This window comes from Perca flavescens, chromosome 10, assembly GCF_004354835.1.
Source record: "Perca flavescens isolate YP-PL-M2 chromosome 10, PFLA_1.0, whole genome shotgun sequence".
Classification (NCBI taxonomy): Eukaryota; Metazoa; Chordata; class Actinopteri; order Perciformes; family Percidae; genus Perca; species Perca flavescens.
This window is the reverse complement of record NC_041340.1, coordinates 36,448,397-36,468,697: the sequence shown is the minus strand read 5'-3', so window position 1 is coordinate 36,468,697 and position 20,301 is coordinate 36,448,397. Positions and strand designations below refer to the sequence as shown.

The window sequence follows — 20,301 nt, the reverse complement described above, 5'->3', positions numbered from 1 at the left end:
AATCTCATTCGGGAAAACCACACCAACCCTCAAACACACACAGTGAACAGACGTACACAGTAAACTAACTATAGGGCTGCCTGATGTGTTCTTGGGGATGACCTAGATTGAGAGCACCGTCACAATAGACTCACTATTGCTTACTGTCTCCTGCTGATTCAATAGGTAATCTTTCCATCGACTGCTTCCCGTGATACCATCTTTGTGTGTGCATGCGCCTCAATGCGTGCGCGGAGGCATGTCTATGTTATCTACGAGGAAGGACAGGCAAAGATAAGAAGAAAAGACGAAGAAAAAAGGGGGCATTAGAAGGAAAAGAGGGAGAGGAATGAAGGTCAGCGTGATGAGAGAAGCAAGGACAAGAGGTGGATATAAGAGGGAAGAGACAGGGGGAGGAAGGACACTGTAGTTTCTCTGCTCCTCTCCCTCCCTCACTCTGTCTCTCTTGTTCTCTATACCAGCCCCCCCATGAAAAATAAAAAAAGAGCTGACAGTGGAGGCCGTGCAGCAGCCGAGGTGTCAGCGCTTTCCTTTGACCAGGAGCGAGGGAGGGAAGAAAGCGCGAAAGAGAGGAAGCATAAAAAGAAAGAAACAAAGAAACAGATAGAGGGTGTGGGGGTAGGGGGCTAGGGCGGAGAGATGGGACATCGGGGGTGAGAATAAGTCTGCCCCGGCAGCAATTCCTAAAGCCGCATCTCCTTTTCTTGCAACTTTTACACTCATCCCTGTGTGTGCAAAAACTGGGCAAGTGGAGATAGAATTTGACAAGAGGGAAATTGATTCCCAGGTTTCAGATGCAGGTGTAATAAAGCTCATGTGGGGGAGGGGGTGTGAGGCCAACGCTGAGAGGCTTGCAATATCACCTACATAATGCATCGTACACGATCACGCATTCAGGCCATGTGCATCCTCAAAGCTCACATCACAGCCTTCATGTATATATATACAGCACTGCAGGTGCATTGTGCCTTTTCTATAACATATTTTAAATATTCAGACATGAGCAAACGATGCATCTCCCGTATTTCTACTCACAAGTGTTTAAAACCGTTAAACCACACTCAAACATACCTGTCACCGCACAAAAAAACTTTTGTGCACAGTGACTGTGACTATGTTAGTTTTTTGTGTTTTTTTCGTGCTGTTTCCCCTCTCTTTTTGGGGAGGGAGGCGACGCTTGGCAGCAGGCTAAGGAGGGAAGAGATACAGGGAGAGTAACTGACAAAGTGAAGAGCGAACACGCTGGAGCAGTCTTCTACCACCAGCACAGAATAACCCAACAAATGACAAAAGAAGAGGAGAAGGGATAGGAGAGTCATAGAGCAATGTCTTCAGAGAGCAATCTGTCACTTGCTTTCTGCGTGATGGTGTAAAGGCTTCCAAATAAAAGGAGATGCTGTCAGGTTGAACGAAGATTGTGAGAGGTTGAGGTAAAGAAAGCAAAAGAAAGAAAAGGATCCTTATGTTTTTTTAATTGTTTGTTGTGTAAGACTCGCCTCAGTTTTTGTGCTGTAGGTTACCTGCAACTTTAACAGTCTTTCTGATTGATACACATTAACACACATATAAAAGCAGTGTTCGATAAAAGCTGCATGTGTTGCCATATAAATAACAGATCAGACCTAGAGGTTTGGCCTCCTGTATTTCTTTTGCCCGATGAGCTTTCAAATGTGGCCTTTTTATTTATACCAGGCTTGTAGACAACCCATCTTCAAGTCATATGTCCTCACACTCCCTCGCCTCTTTTCTCTCTCTCCACCCCTTTGTGTGCAGCGATCAACTTGCTGGGTTTGACATGGCAGCTGAAGCCATCCGACGGCCCTGTGTTAAACAACGGACTGGGAGCGGGCTTGCCTGTCAACAGTGATGTGGCCACGCTGCCCTCTGGAGGCAGAGGTATGAACTACAGCACACACACCCCCACATCAGAGTCCATACACTGCATGTAGAGTGACAAGGCAAAACGTCTCTGTGCCGTAAAGCTCCATTGTTGTCCAAAAAGCTATTACAGATACATCAGTGAGCCACACTGTTGCATCGGGTAACATGTTCTTTCATCATGATGAACATGGGCACTTTAGTTTATTTTGACTCAAATCCTGGTGCTGTAAATACTCACCAGCATGCCAAATGTGTATTAATCCGCTGCTGAAAATAGTCCCCAACAAATGCAGTACTTACTTCTGAAATAAAGCCATTTGTTTCTTTTAAATCATTTTTTTTTGCAATGGTTACTGTCTTCAGTAGGATTAAATTGGCTGGGGGCTGAGTGCCACAGACAGGGTAGGAAAGTCAGAAAGTATTGAAGGACAGACTAACACATTGTTGTATTTCTTGAAAACAAGAAAAATATAGCATAGTGCCACGCAAACAGGCTCACACCTACGGAAATATTTTGATAATTCATGACACAGTAAGAGCCGTGCTATCAGTATGTGCTGTTTAACAGCTCCTCTGAGAGTTGTGTCGAGCTAGGTTTATCGTCTCAGTCAGAAGAAGGCTAAAACACCAACTGCACAACCCCCATCTCTTTTGCGTCCCCCATGCGGTTTTCTATCTATTCTTCTTTCACTCGCTCGATCTCGCTCTGTAACACACAGCATGTACTATAGGTACATGTGGGCTGCTGCTCTGTGTCTGTATTCAGTATTAATGAGAGGTTGTGTTGTGTTCCCCAGCCGTCTAGGCCAGATGCTGCTGTTGTTCTTCTCATTGTTACTTTTATTTCTTCGCTTTTCTGCACACAAACGCACACACACACATTCAGTCTTTTTTCTGTCTGGGCTCCAACACTCTGCTGTTAGATGACTGACCTGATTGCAGGATGCTGTGTGTGTGTGTGTGTGTGTGTGTGTGTGTGTGTGTGTGTGTGTGTGTGTGTGTGTGTGTGTGTGTGTGTGTGTGCCTGCCTGCCTGTCTGTCTGCTTGGAAAGCTCTAACCTGCAGTGCTATCAGCCCTCTCTCTCATTTTAGCCCAGACAACAAAGTCCACAGTCTTGCAGGCTTTGACACAAAAGAATTGTTTTGCATCCCACCGTCATATGAAACAACACTCATTTTAACATAAACTTTGGGCACGCAGTTTGCAGAGCTAATGGTGCTCGTCCTCTACTGTTCAATGGCCATGAATTTTTATAGCAGCTTATTTCCAGTTAACTGTGATGATTAACTATTGACTGTGACAATCAATGCCTATAATCACAGATTATGTAGTTTCTTTTCCCCTCGCTCCAGGCCCGTGGGCAGGCCGGAATAGCAGTATAGACATGGGCAGCATCGAGGTCGGGAGGCGGGTGACCCAAGAAGTTCCTCCAGGAGTGTTTTGGAGGTCCCTGCTCCACCTCGGCCAACCCCAGTTCCTCAAGTTCAACATCTCCCTCGGCAAGGACGCCCTGTTCGGAGTGTACATCCGCAAGGGCCTGCCTCCTTCCCACGCACAGGTAAAATCTGGCACCAAGTGCAAGCAAGTTCGAGATTCTACGTCTTCGACACCTTAAGGGTAATAGGCTAATCACAGAATTATAATTGTATTCACGAGGAACATATTATTCATATTGATCAGCTAAAATGGAGAAATGCATTAAGAAAAACTTGCTTATGTCATGGGACATCTTAAAATTAAATTGTGATTCATTATAATAGTTGTTTGAAAAAACTAATTTAGTCTAAGATTTACACTTAATTAAATTTCACAGTAATGTAACTTTTACTGCCTCTTATTAATTAGAGACTACTCAATTAACAGCAGATTTGATTTGTAGAATGGGATAATTGCATCCAGATAAGTGTTTCACTGCCCGACTTGACTTAAGCTGGTAAAGATCATGAAGTTGTGGCCACTCTGCAGTAGTAAAACACAACAACGCTTCCTGCAGTGTTTCCAGACAACCCAAAAAGAATGACAGCCCTCAAGGATCTCTCTGTTGCATTCTTCATGCTTCCTTGGCAATTTCCAGCCACACTTCGCGCAACTTTAAATCTTCCAGCATGTACAACTATTGGTCATTTTTCAAAGTCTAAAAAGTGCCACCACAGCACTTCATAGTTGAATCATAGATTTTACCCCACACTTTCTCTCTCCTGCAGTATGACTATATGGAGCGCCTGGACGGGAAGGAGAAGTGGAGCGTGGTCGAGTCTCCACGGGAGAGGAGGAGCATCCAAACTGTGGTCCTCAATGAGGCGGTGTTTGTCCAGTACCTGGACGCCGGTGCCTGGCACCTGGCCTTCTACAACGACGGTCGGGAGAGAGAGACAGTTTCCTTCAGCACAAACGTCATGGGTGAGACACAGTCAGCATTTGTAGTTATGGGTGGAGGGAGGGAAAGAGGTGAAGGAGGGAGAGGCAGGTTGGGAGGCAAAATGAGATTAAGCACCAGCATTTAGGAGATGGAAAGAGTCTGGAGACGAAGCTATTCGTTACCAGTGACACTGATTTAAAAGAGCACTCCACCGATTTAGCATTGCACTCCTGCAGTATAACATTGTCAGACTCACAATGGACAGTTGTTGTTTTTTAAGAATAAAAATCGATGCAGCACAAACGATATTGTCTTTGTTATTCCACACATTCTTCTTTGTTCTCCAAACCTGGTCCCTAAATTACCCACAATGCAACTCGACTGCTGAAAGTTGTCATAGATTCAGTTGCGTTTTGCTAGTAGTGATTAATGTAGCCTCGAGCCGCTATCCTCAAGCAGTGATGAGGCTACAGAGGTTGGTAAACTCACTTCTTTCTAACTCAACACCCCCAGATTAGTTTTTTTTTTTATTTCAACTTGTAGTCTTCAGCCCCAATAGATGCTGACTCAAGTGACATCACTTGAGGCAGTTTATCAGACTTTGTGCAGCTCCCTCTGGAGCCACAAAAGGCTTTCTACAACTGTTTTCACATATGCAGTAGTACGCTCCAAGAACTGTAAATATCATAATTGCTTTATCTTAACTGCACTGTTATCCCGAATTAGTTGGCTTTTCTAGAAATTTGAGTGGAAACCCGTTGCCTTAAACCATTTAAGTTTTTACACAAGATGAAACAAGTTTTGTTGTATTAACACAGAGCGGTAAGTTGATGCAGTAGACAAATCAAGTTTACATTAGTAGTCATTACTAAAAAATCATCAGTAAACATTAAAAAGAAATTAAGTCAGATTTTATTATTTATCTATATTTGTCAAAGACTTTACACATTCACAGGATGCAAAAAGCACTCACCAGCAGCATGTGCACAATGTTGCCACTAGCAACACAACTATAGCAGCATTGTCAAGTAGGCAGGACCGCCTAGTGAGTATAAAGATTTGTGTTTGCCAAAACATAGCATAAATTGACAGTATGCATTCAAAAACAAAACACAACTTATTATACCAGAATCACGTCTGTGGTGTTTGTGCATGAAAAAATACCACTGCAACCCTGTAAATTGGATGTTTTTAGGACCTGAAACAGCGCCCCAAATAATTTCAATTGTGTTGGAGACATGAGTGTGAGAAAAAGGGGGATGGCTAGAAAGAGTCAAGCCGAGTAAAAGAATCCTTCACTGTCAATATCTGGCAGTAGTGCTTTCAGCAGTAAGAGTAGTGGGGAGAGGGAGAGGCGCTGTGGGCAGAATTAGAGTGAGTAGTGAGAGGGGGAGCTGGAGGAGAGACATAATGGTGGGGGCAAAACCAGAATGGAGTGAAGTAGAGTGAAGGACGAGAGAAGGAGGAGCTGAAGAGGGGAGTGAAAGAGAAGGTGGCATTAGTGTAAGAGGGAGGCATGGGGGCTTAGGGGGAAATGGCTAGGCATAGAACAGTGTTTGAGCAGAAGGCAGTGAGGCTGAGTCATGCTTTGTGTAAGGAGAGTGAAAGCTGGAAAAAGCATGAACGAAGGAGGAAGGGACGACTTAAAGTCCAAAAGGCCTCCTTATCATTAGCATCGACCCTATTTCTTCCTACCAAACTGCTCTCTTCTTGTAAGTGGGTTAAGAGGCACTAAAAGGTGGATGGAGCACTGAAGTCATGTATGGACACAGCCAGAAACACAACTAAAATCGGCCTTGTTGCACCAACCAACTACACCTGGATGAAGTATTAATGGCCTTGGTGAGGCCAGAGTGAGGAGTGAACAACCAAAACAAGGGGGGGGGTGTAGCAGAATATAGGGAAGAGGAAGGGTTGTTGGGACTGTTGTTGTAAAGTAGGGAGACATTGTTATTTTCTGTTACGGTGTGCAGAGAAATGATAAATGGATAATGGCGTCTCGAGGAATGTCTGATTCAAAATGCATTCTCCCCACACTATGAAAAATGCAATGAAAAGGAATCTTGGTGGAGGGCACTTGCTTTTGATGTCGGTGTGACTGGGAGACCCTGAGCGCCTTGACTCCATTTGTAGTATCTCAAAGAACGAATGGTGACAATGATTTTAATCGAATGCTTTGATGCTCGCCATCAAACTCTCTCACCCCTCCCCTCGTTCCCTCTCTCTGTCTCACTTTGTCTTCTTCGCAGATTCAGTGCAAGAGTGCCCGCGCAATTGCCATGGTAACGGAGAGTGTAATTCTGGTGTGTGCCATTGCTTCCCAGGATTCCACGGCATGGACTGCTCCAAAGGTATTAGCTGCATGCAAATGTGTTTCTTCCGTCGAAAAAAGAAAAAACTCTGTCGTTTCCACCATCTAATTAGACGAGCAGCCGGCACGTTTGGGCTCCATGCAGCTAGCAGAGAGGATTAGGAGCTGTAAAGATGGCGCGAGGCCTTAGGTGGAGCCGAGACAAGATGACTGATGATGAATGGCAGCTCCCCCCAGCTAACGTCTCCCTGGCTCTGTGCTCACCTGGGATAGACAGCTTTGATGAATAGTTTAGTTACCTCTGCCTGTAATTACTCTCCACGTCACTGCCACTCTCCAGCCCCTTAACCACTCTATTCACCCTCCTGCACCGCCAAGTGTTGGCGGGGTGAGTCGGGCGTGGGTGGGCGTCATGTCTTTTCACACCTATCGAGAATCTCTAAAAAAGCCTGCTCATAGTTTCTTTCCTGTTCTCATACACATGGTTTAACTTAGGGCTGGGCAATGTATAAACATTGATATATGAGGTTAGATATCATGTTAAACTTTGGATATCGTGATATGACGCAAGTGTTGTCTGTTCATAGTTTTACAGGCTACATGACAGTAAAGTGATGTCATTTTCCACATTTACCAGACTGTTCTAGCTGTTTTGTTATTTTCCTTTACTCAGATAGTCATTATATACCGATATTGATGATTATTTATCTAAAATGTCATTGTGTAAATATTTTGTGAAAGCACCAATAGCCAACCCTACAAAATCGCAGCAATATCGGCATTGATGTATTTAGTCAAAAATATCGTGATATTTGATTTTCTCCATATCGTCCAGCTCTAGTTTAATCTCTCCCCCTCTTTCTTTCCCCATCCTTCCAGCGGCGTGCCCAGTGCTGTGCAGCGGCAACGGCCAATACGACAAGGGCTCCTGTGTGTGTTACAGCGGCTGGAAGGGACCCGAGTGTGATGTCCCCGTCACGCAGTGCATCGACCCTCTTTGCGGCGGCCACGGCACCTGCACCAACGGCAACTGTGTGTGCTCCATCGGCTACAAAGGGCAGAGCTGTGCAGAGGGTGAGGGGAGTTAATGGTGTGGTGTTCCTCAAGGATGTTTGATGGTTTAATGTGTGTCCTCTGTTTTTTTTTTTTTCCTGCCCGCACTCCCTCCCGGTTTTTCGAGTCAGAGTGATTATTTCTGAGAGAAAGATGAATGTTTGCACCACAACAAACACACCTCACACATCCACAGACTCACACACCCACTCCTACAGTAACTCCAGTTAGACAGCTCATCATAGCATAATCTTAATCTGACTGAGTGTCCGTTCTCTCCGTATATACAGATGAAGTGTGATACCGCAGCCAAACACATCAGAGATTTTATTAAGGGATGAAATTGCTTCTATTGATCCTTGTTAAGAAGGATCAGGCCGCCACATTCTCGGGCGTCAGAAAGATAGGAAGCAAGAGAGAGAAAAAGAGAGGGATAAGAGATGGAGGGGGAGTCAGGGCAGGTGAGAGGTGAATATGTATGAAGAAAGAGAGAATTGGAAAAAGGAGGGAGAAAAGAGAGCCGAAGGTGACGATGAGGAGAGCAAAAGAAAGACAAAGAGAAGAAAGGAGTAGAGTGACAGACAAGACACAGGGGCCAGAGAACAAGATCAGCATTTTCTCCTGCTCTCCCGCTCATCTCATTTTTTTCCCCTTCTCTTCTGGTCTCAAATCTGATATTCATCACAGCAGAGTCCCTCAAACAATTTACCTGGAGTGCCAGCAACATGAAAATCGATAACTGTGATCCGCCGTTTCTGCCAGGCAAACAGAAACGGAGGGCCGAGGTTATGTGCGAGCGTGTGCTTTTTATGAATGTGTGTGTACATAGGGGTGTGAAGGGGTCAATCATGCCAGAGGAGGGGGAAGGAGGGGTAAGAGAGGTGTTAGACAAAGAGGACGAGAAGAGAGAGAGAGAGAGAGGGAGAGAAAGTGGGAGCGACCGGGACAGAGAGGGGCGGGTGTGTGGGCTCTTTGCCGGGAGGAGGTAATTTGTCAAATTGGTTTTCACTCACTGCTCGGACTCAGAGCTGCCTGTCAACCTGGCAGACTGACAGTGTCAGATTGTCCCCCATGTATTAGTGCATACACACTAATGCATACGCACACTCACGCACGCAGGCGAAACGCTCACGCCGAATAATGTGTCAGTGAGACTCGCTGCTCATCCAGAGTGGAACACATTTGCTGCTATGCCCCAATTATAAACTCAGCTATTCATTATTGTGAGCTTTAATTGCCTTAGTAATGTTTGGTAATACTTTTGTTTCATTATTATTTTGTGTACACAAAGAATGAAAATATGTCTTTTGTCACATCTTTTTTCTTTTTTTTTCTAACTCATAGTATTTCATTTTTCTCTAACATCAGCTCATATGGGATGTTTAGCTAGCCTGTGTTTTTGTTCATTTTGTTTTTCCCTGTGCTTTCCTTCCACATTGGTGTATCTCTGGTTAAATGCAGTGGATTGCCTGGATCCGACGTGTTCCAACAATGGCATCTGTGTGAATGGGGAGTGCCACTGTAAGCCAGGCTGGGGAGGGCTCCACTGTGAGCTGCCCAGGGCCCAGTGCCCAGACCAGTGCCACGGTCACGGGGCCTTCATACCAGACACTGGGCTGTGCAGCTGTGACCCCAACTGGATGGGACCTGACTGCTCTATGGGTAAGAACTGAACGGCTGCAGAGCTGCTTGGGCTGCAGAAAGGCAGAGTAAAGATGGAGATTGGAGGTGTTATAGTTAGGAGAAAAGGACTGACGACTACACATTGTTCCAACATATTCTGTGGTCACCAAGGATACATAGATGATTAATTTACCATTTTATTTTATACGGCTTTGGTTTTCAAACTGTGTTTGAATGAAATCTACAAAAGCACAAAGAATACAACTTTCTCAGATACAGCAACTGTTGTATTGTCTATGCCAAATTGGAGCACACAGGAACAAACTTGGTGAAAAAGTTTTACTGTCATGGCTATATAAAAATCATCTCTCTCAATAGACTGTCAGGGACAGTAAGGCTATGACAGCTTTTTACGATTATTAGGGTAGTGCTCAAAATCCAAAATGGGCAATGCAAGGCACTTTTATTTGTGTAGCACATTTCATTACAATGGGCTTTACATAAAAGTAACAACATGTAGCTCGTTCAAAAGAATGTAATAAATAAAAAGCAGCTACAACAACAAAAGAAAAAAAATAAGGAAAAAAATTAAGAATAACCACCCACAAACAACACCAGCAAACACACAACAAACCCCCGCTCCCAGCCCACAGCCAAACACACACACACAGAGCAACTAATCATAAGCCTTAGACAATAGAAAAGCATTTAATTGTACATTTAAACAACACAGTTGTGACAGATATCAGGTCATCAGGTTGTTTGTTCCAGAGAGTAAGGCCAGAGTAAAAGCCTCCACACCCGATGTTAATGTTAATATGTACAGTTGGAAGACATGATGACCTGAGAGGTCTGATTGGACTGTAGTAAGAAGTGCACTGCGGAGCCAAACTGTTATGGCCTTTATAAGTTATTCTTAGATTTCTGAAATTGATTCTGTGTTGCCCTGTGAAGCCAATAAAGTGATTTTAGAATAGTGATAATGAAATGCCTATTCCAGATGTTTCTTAAACTCAATGACTACATGAATGTACGAGGTGAGTTTGCATTGTGGAAAGTGACATATACAGTTAATAAAGACTTTGTGGGGGGAAGAAGAAAATGAAAGGCACATGGAGTCACTTCCTATGCATAGGGCTCATAATTCCCAGCTGCACCTCATGGATGGGTTAAAAACACAAGATAGATATTGCTTGTAAAAGTAGCTGGATTCCTGTTTAAATCCCTTTTTATAATAAAATACTCAACTTCCGCGATTCTTTATCTCAATAAAATAAAGCTGTTAACGCCACTACTGTGAGAGAGACAGCAACCTCCAACATGTCAGGCTCACAACGCTTCCTCGTCTCAGGATCAATAACAGAGCTCCAGCATTTGTCATGAGAGCAGCAATGCTTAACTTTAATAAAAACAACATTGTTCATCGCTGCAGGATCCCTCCGCAAGTTTATATCAAATCTGTACATCTGTATATACTACATTCCCCCGCACACCGGGGGTCCTGAGCACATGAGCGGGGATTGTCACATCTCACCACATGCACCATCGCTGCCTGCAACATCCAGCCTCCCAAACAGTGACTGTAATGGAAGCTGAGGAAATAAAACGTGTCTTCACAAAAATAAAATCACTGATTTTATTGTATAGCGGATAATTGTATTTAGTTTAGTGCAGGTTTGATTGTTTTGCTGCTTTGGGCACATGTTTTTTTCCTGCACTTGGGTAATTTGACATTGTTACTGACTGTCACAGGGGATGAAGTCAAACATAGCACAGATGTTTTGATTTGCAGGTTAAAACTTAGGTTTTAAAGTGAACGTTTTTTACACCTCCTAGTTACATATTGCCATTGTTTGGTAATGGTAATGGTAATATGATAACTATATTTCCACATGTAGTTAGGACTTGCTTCACGTTGAAACATAGCCATTTTGATGCTGCTGAAACAACAGATATATGTATAAAACACTCATTTAGACATCCTTTTACTACCAAATCAGTGCTTATTGGACACTCTCTCCATTGTCTCAGAGTGCACATATGGCGAAATACAATCCTACAATAACCATCAGCTTTTGAGTCCAGATATAATGTATGTGACCCAAATTTTTCTCTCTTCCTTCAGAGGTGTGCTCAGTCGACTGTGGGACCCATGGAGTGTGTATGGGTGGAGCTTGCCGCTGTGAGGAGGGCTGGACCGGCGCAGGCTGTGACCAGCGTGTGTGCAACCCGCTCTGCATCAAACATGGAACCTGCAAGGACGGCAAATGCCAGTGTCACCAGGGCTGGAACGGAGAGCACTGCACCATTGGTGAGCGCCTCCGTGTATGTGTGTGTGCATTTGGGAGGTGTGTGTTTGATGCGTGTCAACAGGAACACCAGCACCCAGTCAGACTAAACTGGCAGCTCCTTTCCACTTTGTTAAAGGAATCTCGAAATGAGAAGTGGAGGCAAAAGGGAGACCTCTGGGAATTTGAAGAGAGGGTTGGGGGTAGTAGGCGATGTAGAAGCTGGATGAACAGAAAGGAGAGGAGCAAACGTGGAGGTGGTTGGATTCAGAAAGAACACAATTTAGCCGTTTTTGGGCTGCCTCTCAACTGCAGACCCAGGAGTGTTAGTTACTTTGGCCTTTGAAACACCAAAGTTACGTGATGAAAGTTAAAACTCCTCACATCACTGTGATAAAAAATATCTCTCTCACATTTTATGTGCGCGCGTGTGTGCATGCACACAGTTGTGCTAGTGTGTGTGTGTGTGTGTGTGTGTGTGTGTAAGAGTGTGCCTTTTTATGTCAGTCAATCACTGTCTCATATTGTCACTTTGGATGGATGAGTGCCAGATTCCTTTGATTCACCCACAGAGCTTTGAGACACAAAGTCTCATTTTCTTGTCACCACAAGCACTGTGATTGCAATCTGATACACACACACACACACACACACACACACACACACACACACACACACACACACACACACACACACACACACGAATAAACACCAAAACACACACAGCATAGCACACATAACACATATATACACGTACCCACACACATGCTATCACATACATACGCACAGGGGAGTAACAGTTTATGGTATACCCATTTCCCCCCATCAGAAAGTAGGGCAGCTTTGACTGCAGCATCAGCCCAAGATGAAAGAGTTGTCAGGCCTCAGCTTGGCGCAAAGCACACTTCACTAGCACCAGGCACTGTCGGTGTTAGCTTATCTCAGCTTGCCTGTTGTTCATTTCATCTCTGCATGATGTTGCTTGCATTTAATTAAAAACAAAATATATATACTTATATATATATATATATATATATATATAGCTATATATACTCTCCCCATCTCTTACCTTTTGCACGTTTTCTCCCACTGCAGACCATGGGAGCATGGTTGACAAAGCAGGTACCGTATCTGACTCTGGTGTTTTGTTTCTTAGCCTGTGGTGGTAGAAGCTAGCTGCTGCATTTGTGGGTTTTGGCCTGGCTTGGCTCTGTAGACTCTGTGGTGCTATCTGTCCGTAGATTTAGGGCGCCAGCCTCAATGATAGCTCCCCTACATGTAGCGCACTCCCATTTACAGCAGTGCGCTACACAGCGGGGGCTAGCTGTCATTGAGCCTAGATGTGTTGTGGGGTACAGTAGAGCCTAGTGTGGTATCAGCAGTGTTGAGGGGCTGTGCTGTCAATGTGTGGATGTGCATGCGTGTGAGCGTGTTCTTCTCCATATATTTTCTAATGTGGGAACAACAAACCCATAATTCTGGTCAGGTATGCTAGTCATGTATTGCGTAAACACAGCTGCTTCACACGAGGAGAAAATGATGAAAGCCGTAAAGAACTTTTGAGGTAATTGGTGAATTTCATAGGCCACTGATGCGAGGCCTTAATGTGGTGTCACAAAATACAGAACTGTTGAGTGTGTATTTACATTTGGGTATTTGTGGCAACAGTTGTGGCCATGGTAGAGCGGCTAATGCATTTATTTTGTGTGTATGTGTGTGTGTGACTCAGCGAGCATACAGTATTAATTCCAGATTTTCTATCTTTTCATCAAACCCATTCCCTCCAACCTAAGCCTAGAAAAAAAGAAATAATGAACAGTTTAGTCAGATCACACAAAGATAAACAGAATCATGGCTAAGGTTAAGACATCGACGCAAACAGAGAAGGGTGCAGGTCTAGGGTGAGTTGTCTCACACACACTGCAAGAATGCTTAATAGATAGCCCCGCAGCTGAACCTCCGTCGGGTTACACAGAGCGGCGCAGATTGCCTGACAGTACAGGTCCCCGAAGCACCGTTGAGAGTGTCCTCTCACCCTCTACGCTTAATGGAATAGCTCTCGTTGTTTTATGAAGAGCCAGCCCAGAGAAAAGGTAAATCGCAGGGTTAAAGAGGGAGCAAGACAGAGAGGGAGAGTAAAGAAGAACAGATCGAGCCAAAGGGAAGCAGAAAGACAGGTCACAGAACATGTGGGCTAGAGTTATCAATATCATTTCCAAGATAGCTTATTAAGAATAGGAGGAGTAGATGAGTGGAGATTTATCCGAGGAAGTGCAGAGTTATCTGCTCCATCTATAAGCAGTGGTCTTGGATTTATGGCCTTTACTTTATGACCTTTAGAGGAGACAGAGCTGGAAGCAGGGGGAAAAGGAGCGAATGGTGGAACTTTTTAGCACAAAGTCTTGACTTCAGTTTCTTTTATCCACTACGTTCAATCTTTCTCTATCTCTGTCTTTCTTTCTCACTTCTTCCTCGGAGTCTAATGCTGGTATCTTTCTCTATCCAGTCATGTACCCCGACGCCCACACACACCACACAAGAGTGTGAGTGTGCTGACCCATAACCCAAGGCAATTTCTTCTCCTTTTTAAGGGGATTTCATCAGAGTCCAAGTACATTAGTGGGGAGGGTGGACTTAATAGTTTCTGAAATCCCACTTTATTCTAGTTAGTATGAAGGGGTATCGACTGGGCCCTGGCATTAAAGAGAGAGGAGTCTTGTGTCAGCCTGCCCAGGCAAGCCGATCAATGCCCGCTATGGATTGTCCTGTCCTGGTGCTTCATAAGTATTTGGCTGCTTTAAATGGCAACTCCATTTAACAGGCAATCACTGCTAACTGCCTTTGTTCCTTGAGCTCAATACTATTCCAGCCTGACTGTTAATACAGCGTCTGGAGCAGTCCCCTGATGCAGAAAATGGTAATAATTAAAGATAAAAACCTTTGATTTGATTCCTCTTGTTAAGCTGAAAACATGGTTAATCGTTACACACACCCCCACCCCCTCTTCTTAGGAATTCAACCAAGATGATGCACTCTTTCTCAAAGTCCTCTGTTGACTTTCCCTCATCACCTGGTGGTTGAGACATATGATAAAATGCCAATCGGGGTGAAATGCCTGTTAATTTAGCTGCTGCCACGGTTTAGATTGCACTATTTGTATTCATAATGCATGGCTTTATTGATGCAGCGATTTGTTAGAGGGCAAAATCCTACAGTGCAACTTGAGTGAAAATATGTTCATTAATCTACTGAGCAGGACTCAATGAAAAGCATTTCATATTCATAATCTCTTACTGGGTTATTTTGTCCTTCCTCACTCTGTGTCAGCACACTGCTACTGAGTGGGAAATGTCAGGTCATATCTCTAGGGTGCGTCATGCTGTGTGTGTGTGTGTCTGTGTGTCTGTGTGTCGGTGTGTGTCTGTGTGTTTTTGACTAAGTGCCTTTGCGTGCATGCACGTATTGTTTTATCAGTCAACCCTGCCTCCATATCCCGTGGGTAGACTTAAGAGTGTCGCATCCTGCTCCTTCATTTATAAAAGAGGAAATCACTGTGACAAGTTTGTTTGAGGCTCTTTGTGATTCTGGAGAAAACATTGTCATTGTGTGTCATCATGGGTTTTTTCCCTCCAATCTCCCTGTTAAATGTGGCAGACACACAGACTCGTGTTAGAGCTAGAAAGGTGTGATTTATAACGATATGGGGAAATGGTTAGACAGGCCAGGAGCCAAAGACCTTTTTGAAAAAGACATTGATGGGTAACATTGACTCAGCATGAATGCAAACTATTACAAAGAAATATAAAAATGCCACAATGAGCTTTCAGAAACAAAAGTATTTATCTGTTGGCATTTAGCGGATGTTTTTATTTGAACCCAATTTAGTGGAATTAATTTAATATAGGAGTCATCTTAAGGGAATAGTATTTTGGGGAATACACTTACCAAGAGTATATAATATATGAAAAGATTGATACCACTGTCCGTTCAATATGAAGCTGGAGCCAGCAGCCAGTTAGCTTAGCATGAAGGGGAAAGAGCCTGGCCTGGGTCTTATGTGTGGAACTTTTTCTTGTTTGGGCACAATCATTTCCCAGAGTCTCCTGGCTGCCTGGAACCAACAAGACTCCGGAAGGAAGTCACTGCTCCCAGCCAAGAAATAGTTCCGCACATAACCCCCATAAAAACAAACACTTTTCACACACATTTTCATACAGATTAAACAGACTAGATATAAAATGTTCATTTGTAAGCTGTTTCCAGTCTTTATTCTAAACTAAGCTGTGCAAAAAGCGAATAACAGTATTTCCCAAAATATCACACTATTCCTTTAAATTTTCTTTACCATCACAACCAATCAAGAGTTATTACCGGATATAACTTTAATAAGATGCTACTGCCCTCTATAATTGCACATTTCCTTATCCAGACACCCTTAAAATGTCTGCTTTCCCTTGCCTTAAAGTCTCTCTTGACTTGATGGTGGCCTTGCGATGCTAGTTACAGAACTTTCTTGGCTCCAGGGCCTCAGATTCTGGTAGAGCTTTTTTGCATAACCTAAAGTGAAGGTTTATTAGTTCATAGACTGCCACTGCACAGACATACACACACACACACACAGACACACACACACACACACACACACACACACACACACACACTCTATCGAACATAATCCCATTCTCTCATGAGAAAGCATTACTCTCAGGCCGTCAGAATCCCATTACCTACACTGAATCATAAGTAAGAGCGAGAGAGACTGCAAGAGAGAGAGGGAGAGAGAGAGTGTGATGAGCGGGTGGGGCTCTATTAAGTAAGTGAATCAAGAGATCTGTCCCCCCCCACACACACACACAGACTCACATGCACGTTAGCAGCCACCCCGAAGGTGTAGAGCCATACAGATGGGAAGGTGTGCATGAAAATTGACGTGCTGAATTAAATTGATTCTTGAACAATCAATACTTACAGTATGCTACCACGTGCTTATTAAATTGAGTGAAACTCATTGGTCTATCATAATCATATGAGCGTGTGTGTGTGTGTGTGTGTGTGTGTGTGTGTGTGAGAATGTGTGTGAGAATGTGCGTGTTCATGTGTGTATCATTGATGATGAAACAAGCAAGCATCTCCCTGCTTCGCTCCCATCATCCCTCCCTCCCCCTTTTCCTTCTTTCTCACTTTCCTCCCCCTCTCTCCTCCTGTCCTCTCCTCACAGACGGCTGTCCCAACCTGTGTAACGGGAACGGCCAGTGCACCATGGGACAGCAGAGTTGGCATTGTGAGTGTCAGACAGGCTGGAGGGGCCCTGGCTGCAGTGTTGCCATGGAGACCTCCTGCGCCGACAACAAGGATAACGAAGGAGGTGAAGTGGGAGGACCAGGAGAAGATTAAGGGGGGGGGGGGGGGGGGGGGGGGCTGTTATAAGTGCAGCCCTCACTTAAGAATGCCTCTTGTAAAAAAGAAAACAAAAATTGCTTGTGAAGGGAATAATGATCAAGAAAAATAATGAATTAAAACAAGATACAGAATTAAGATAGAAGGCTCATGAGAGGAGTCCTCACTATGAATGCCAACATTAAACTTCCCACTGTGAAAGAATCAAAAGATTATCAAAATATGAAATCAATAATAGAAGAAGTAGGGGTAGTTCTTTGCAGTCTTTGCCAGTCTTACACAACCACCTCATCATTGCTCTTTCTCTTTCTCTCAGATGGACTAACAGACTGCATGGACCCAGACTGCTGTATCCAGAGTCCCTGTCAGAACAGCCCGCTGTGTCGGGGCTCCCGGGACCCTCTCCTGGTCATCCAGCAGAGCCTCACGTCCCAGCCCCGTGTCCGCTCCTTCTACGACCGCGTCAAGATGCTCGTGGGACGGGACAGCACCCATATCCTCCCTGGGGAAAACCCATTCAACTCGAGGTATGGCAGGGAAACACACAAACACAGGCTTCAAACACAGATTAGTATCAGCACTTAGTTTTTGGACATGTACTTGACATATGCTAGATAGCAATTAATGCAGGAATGCAGGATTTTATTTCACTGTCTTTAATTATCATAATTCAGAGGTAGAGTGTATGCATTTTCATGTTTGCCAATAATTTGTGCCTGTGAGATTGCTTGTTAGAGAATATTACTGATTAGATGACCTTAGACGTTTTTACATTTTATGTGAATAAATCTATGCCATGAAAACTAGCCTAACTTTAGATCCAGTTACACAAAAATATCAAATAGACTTGTGAATGGTTCACAGAGACATCCAAGACCTTAACCAATCCCAGAGCCAAAGCAGCCCGAGCCTAGATTCCCTGTACATTTATATTTAGCGCTGTCCATGGTGCTGATCTTCCTCTGCCTACACATGCCGACATCAGATGTTTCAAAGGAAATGGCTCATCAAAATGGTGCTGTACGTTTAATTGTTATTCTATGTGCATCACTCTGTGAGGCGCAGCCACTCACTCACTCAAACAGTCATACACAAACATACGCACATATCCATCTATTTTGTTATGGTTTGTTTACATGATTGACGTGAGCTAATGTCGATGGCGGGGTTTGCTGATTGTTTCTAATTAATGAGTGGTGGAAGACCTGAGCAATAAATGAATGGGGAAAATTGGATGATTGAAAGATGGTGAGATTAATCAATCAGATGATTGATGGTTAAGAAGATTGGGTTGATAGATTGACTATCGCTCTCTCACTCTGTCTCTTCTATCTTCTTCCAGTTTGGCATCTCTAATCCGGGGTCAAGTGTTGACTACAGATGGAACTCCTCTGGTGGGGGTGAACGTGTCTTTTGTCAACTATCCCCACTACGGATACACGCTGACACGGCAGGATGGAATGTATGTACAACAGCTACCAAGCACTCCTTGCTAAAACTACCTCACCACATAGGCTGTATGATTAGATTAGATTGGATTAGATTAGATTAGATTAGAAATCATGAATGATCCCGTGAGGAAACTGGGCCTGTTGCGGCCACAGATAATTAGATACAACAAAGAAAGGGGATTTCAAATAAGAGCAGAGAAAATGTATTTACAACAACACAACTGAGAGTCAAAACTCAATATCCTTAGTGAAAATATATTAATAAAAATGAAATGAAAAGGAAATGGGGAAAAATGTGCAAGATAGAATGATATCAAAACACTCAATATAATGCAATATAGTGTACCAGTCAAATGTTTAAGAACAATTACTAGAAGTGAGACTTGTTTTCATGATTAATAAGGTTTAATGTCTGACTGTATCATTTTACAACAATAGAAGTTTCACTCAAAATAAGCATGGTCCAATATGTGAAACCAAATGATAGGGCCATCAAGAAATGTTTAAGGCAAATTATGAAAAACAATTCTTTGCTTTAAAAGCCACCTTCCAAACACATTAAGTTAACTCACCTGACATGTCTTTCCATTTCTCCTGCAGGAATTCCAGTTTGCGGAGAGTTCTAGGCTGCTTTAATTTTACTTGTCTGTCCAATTTCCCCCCTGCAAGTTATATTGAATTTAAGTACGGCTGACATCTGTAACATGTTATTTCAAAATGTGATTTATTGGTTCTTTAGACCGACCTCCACTTATTAAATGTGCGGTTTCTGTGTTTCCTGTCCCCGTCTCCTCCCTTTATCAATGCTTTCTTTGCAGCATTTACTTCCAGTTAGGCCAAGCTGACGCTGGAGCATCTGAACTTCTAGTAACATTCAATTAACCTTGTATTTCAGAGGCAGTTACCCACCAGTTTCACAGACTTGTGACTTGAATGAACATGTTCTGATGTCCCTGTCTGACCTTGTTTAGTTTTGATGAGTGCTATTTTCTTCAAGTTGTTCGAGGCTCTTGGCCGCAGCAGTTCCAGACACGTACAAAGCTCTGGCCATTTGCCATGGCAAATGTGGACATGACCTGTTTCTATCTTAATCATCAGCCCACAGCTGTTAATCATAATTTGAAGACAAAAGGTTAAAGAACATCTAATAAAATCACTTCTACGTAGAGATCAGTGTTCTAACATTGTGCTATTTATATTTCAGACCTTAAACTGTTGTCTAGACAGCCTGTCTAGATGTCTTTGTTGTGAAAGTTTGGAGTAACATTATGCAATAATTTTGAAAAATCTATTCCAGGTGTTTTTTTGTTGATGAATTAAAGCAGTGGAGTAAATATTATGTTCGAAGAAACAAACACTGTCAGTGATCGTCCATCACAACACGTCCCCATCTGTACCTCATTCCCATCCTCTTCTTGCAAACCTCTCCAGGTTTGACCTGATAGCTAACGGTGGTGCATCACTGACTCTGCGGTTCGAGCGCGCCCCCTTCCTGAGCCAGCAGCGCACCGTGTGGCTGCCCTGGAGCCAGTTTTATGCTATGGACACTCTGGTGCTTAAGACAGAAGAGAACACGATCCCGGGCTGTGACCTGAGCGGCTTCGTCAGGCCTGACCCTCTTGTGATTGCATCCCCTCTCTCCTCCTTCTTCAGCTCCAAGCCAGGGGAGAAACCCATCATACCGGAGACACAGGTGCAGTACCACTGACCTCTGGCAGCCGGCTAATCTCCCTTCTGGTTCCCTTGCTCTCTTCCCACTCTCTTATATGCCTGTCTCCTGTAGCGCTCTTTCTCCTTTCGCTTCCATAGCTTTTCCCCCCATTCGTTCCCTCCTTCCTCAATTTCTTTATTTCCTCCATTGTTTTTTTCCCTTTTTTGTCCTTCAGCCGTCAGTGGAAGCGTGACCCCCATTACTCCCTCTCTGTCTAATCCCCCCT

At 43.8% G+C, this 20,301-nt stretch overlaps 1 protein-coding gene across 1 annotated transcript in view; it reads left to right on the top strand.

Moving 5' to 3' along the window:
* The window catches only part of tenm2a (teneurin transmembrane protein 2a), a 179,637-nt gene that overhangs the window by 143,153 nt on the left and 16,183 nt on the right, over window positions 1–20,301 (top strand). The window contains exons 6-16 of the mRNA XM_028590296.1: window positions 1,774–1,896; window positions 3,235–3,440; window positions 4,087–4,282; window positions 6,491–6,592; window positions 7,432–7,626; window positions 9,067–9,267; window positions 11,354–11,539; window positions 16,735–16,881; window positions 17,230–17,440; window positions 18,256–18,375; window positions 19,796–20,057. Coding sequence (XP_028446097.1) covers window positions 1,774–1,896; window positions 3,235–3,440; window positions 4,087–4,282; window positions 6,491–6,592; window positions 7,432–7,626; window positions 9,067–9,267; window positions 11,354–11,539; window positions 16,735–16,881; window positions 17,230–17,440; window positions 18,256–18,375; window positions 19,796–20,057 — 1,949 coding nt within the window. The remainder of the gene's footprint in view (window positions 1–1,773; window positions 1,897–3,234; window positions 3,441–4,086; window positions 4,283–6,490; window positions 6,593–7,431; window positions 7,627–9,066; window positions 9,268–11,353; window positions 11,540–16,734; window positions 16,882–17,229; window positions 17,441–18,255; window positions 18,376–19,795; window positions 20,058–20,301) is intronic.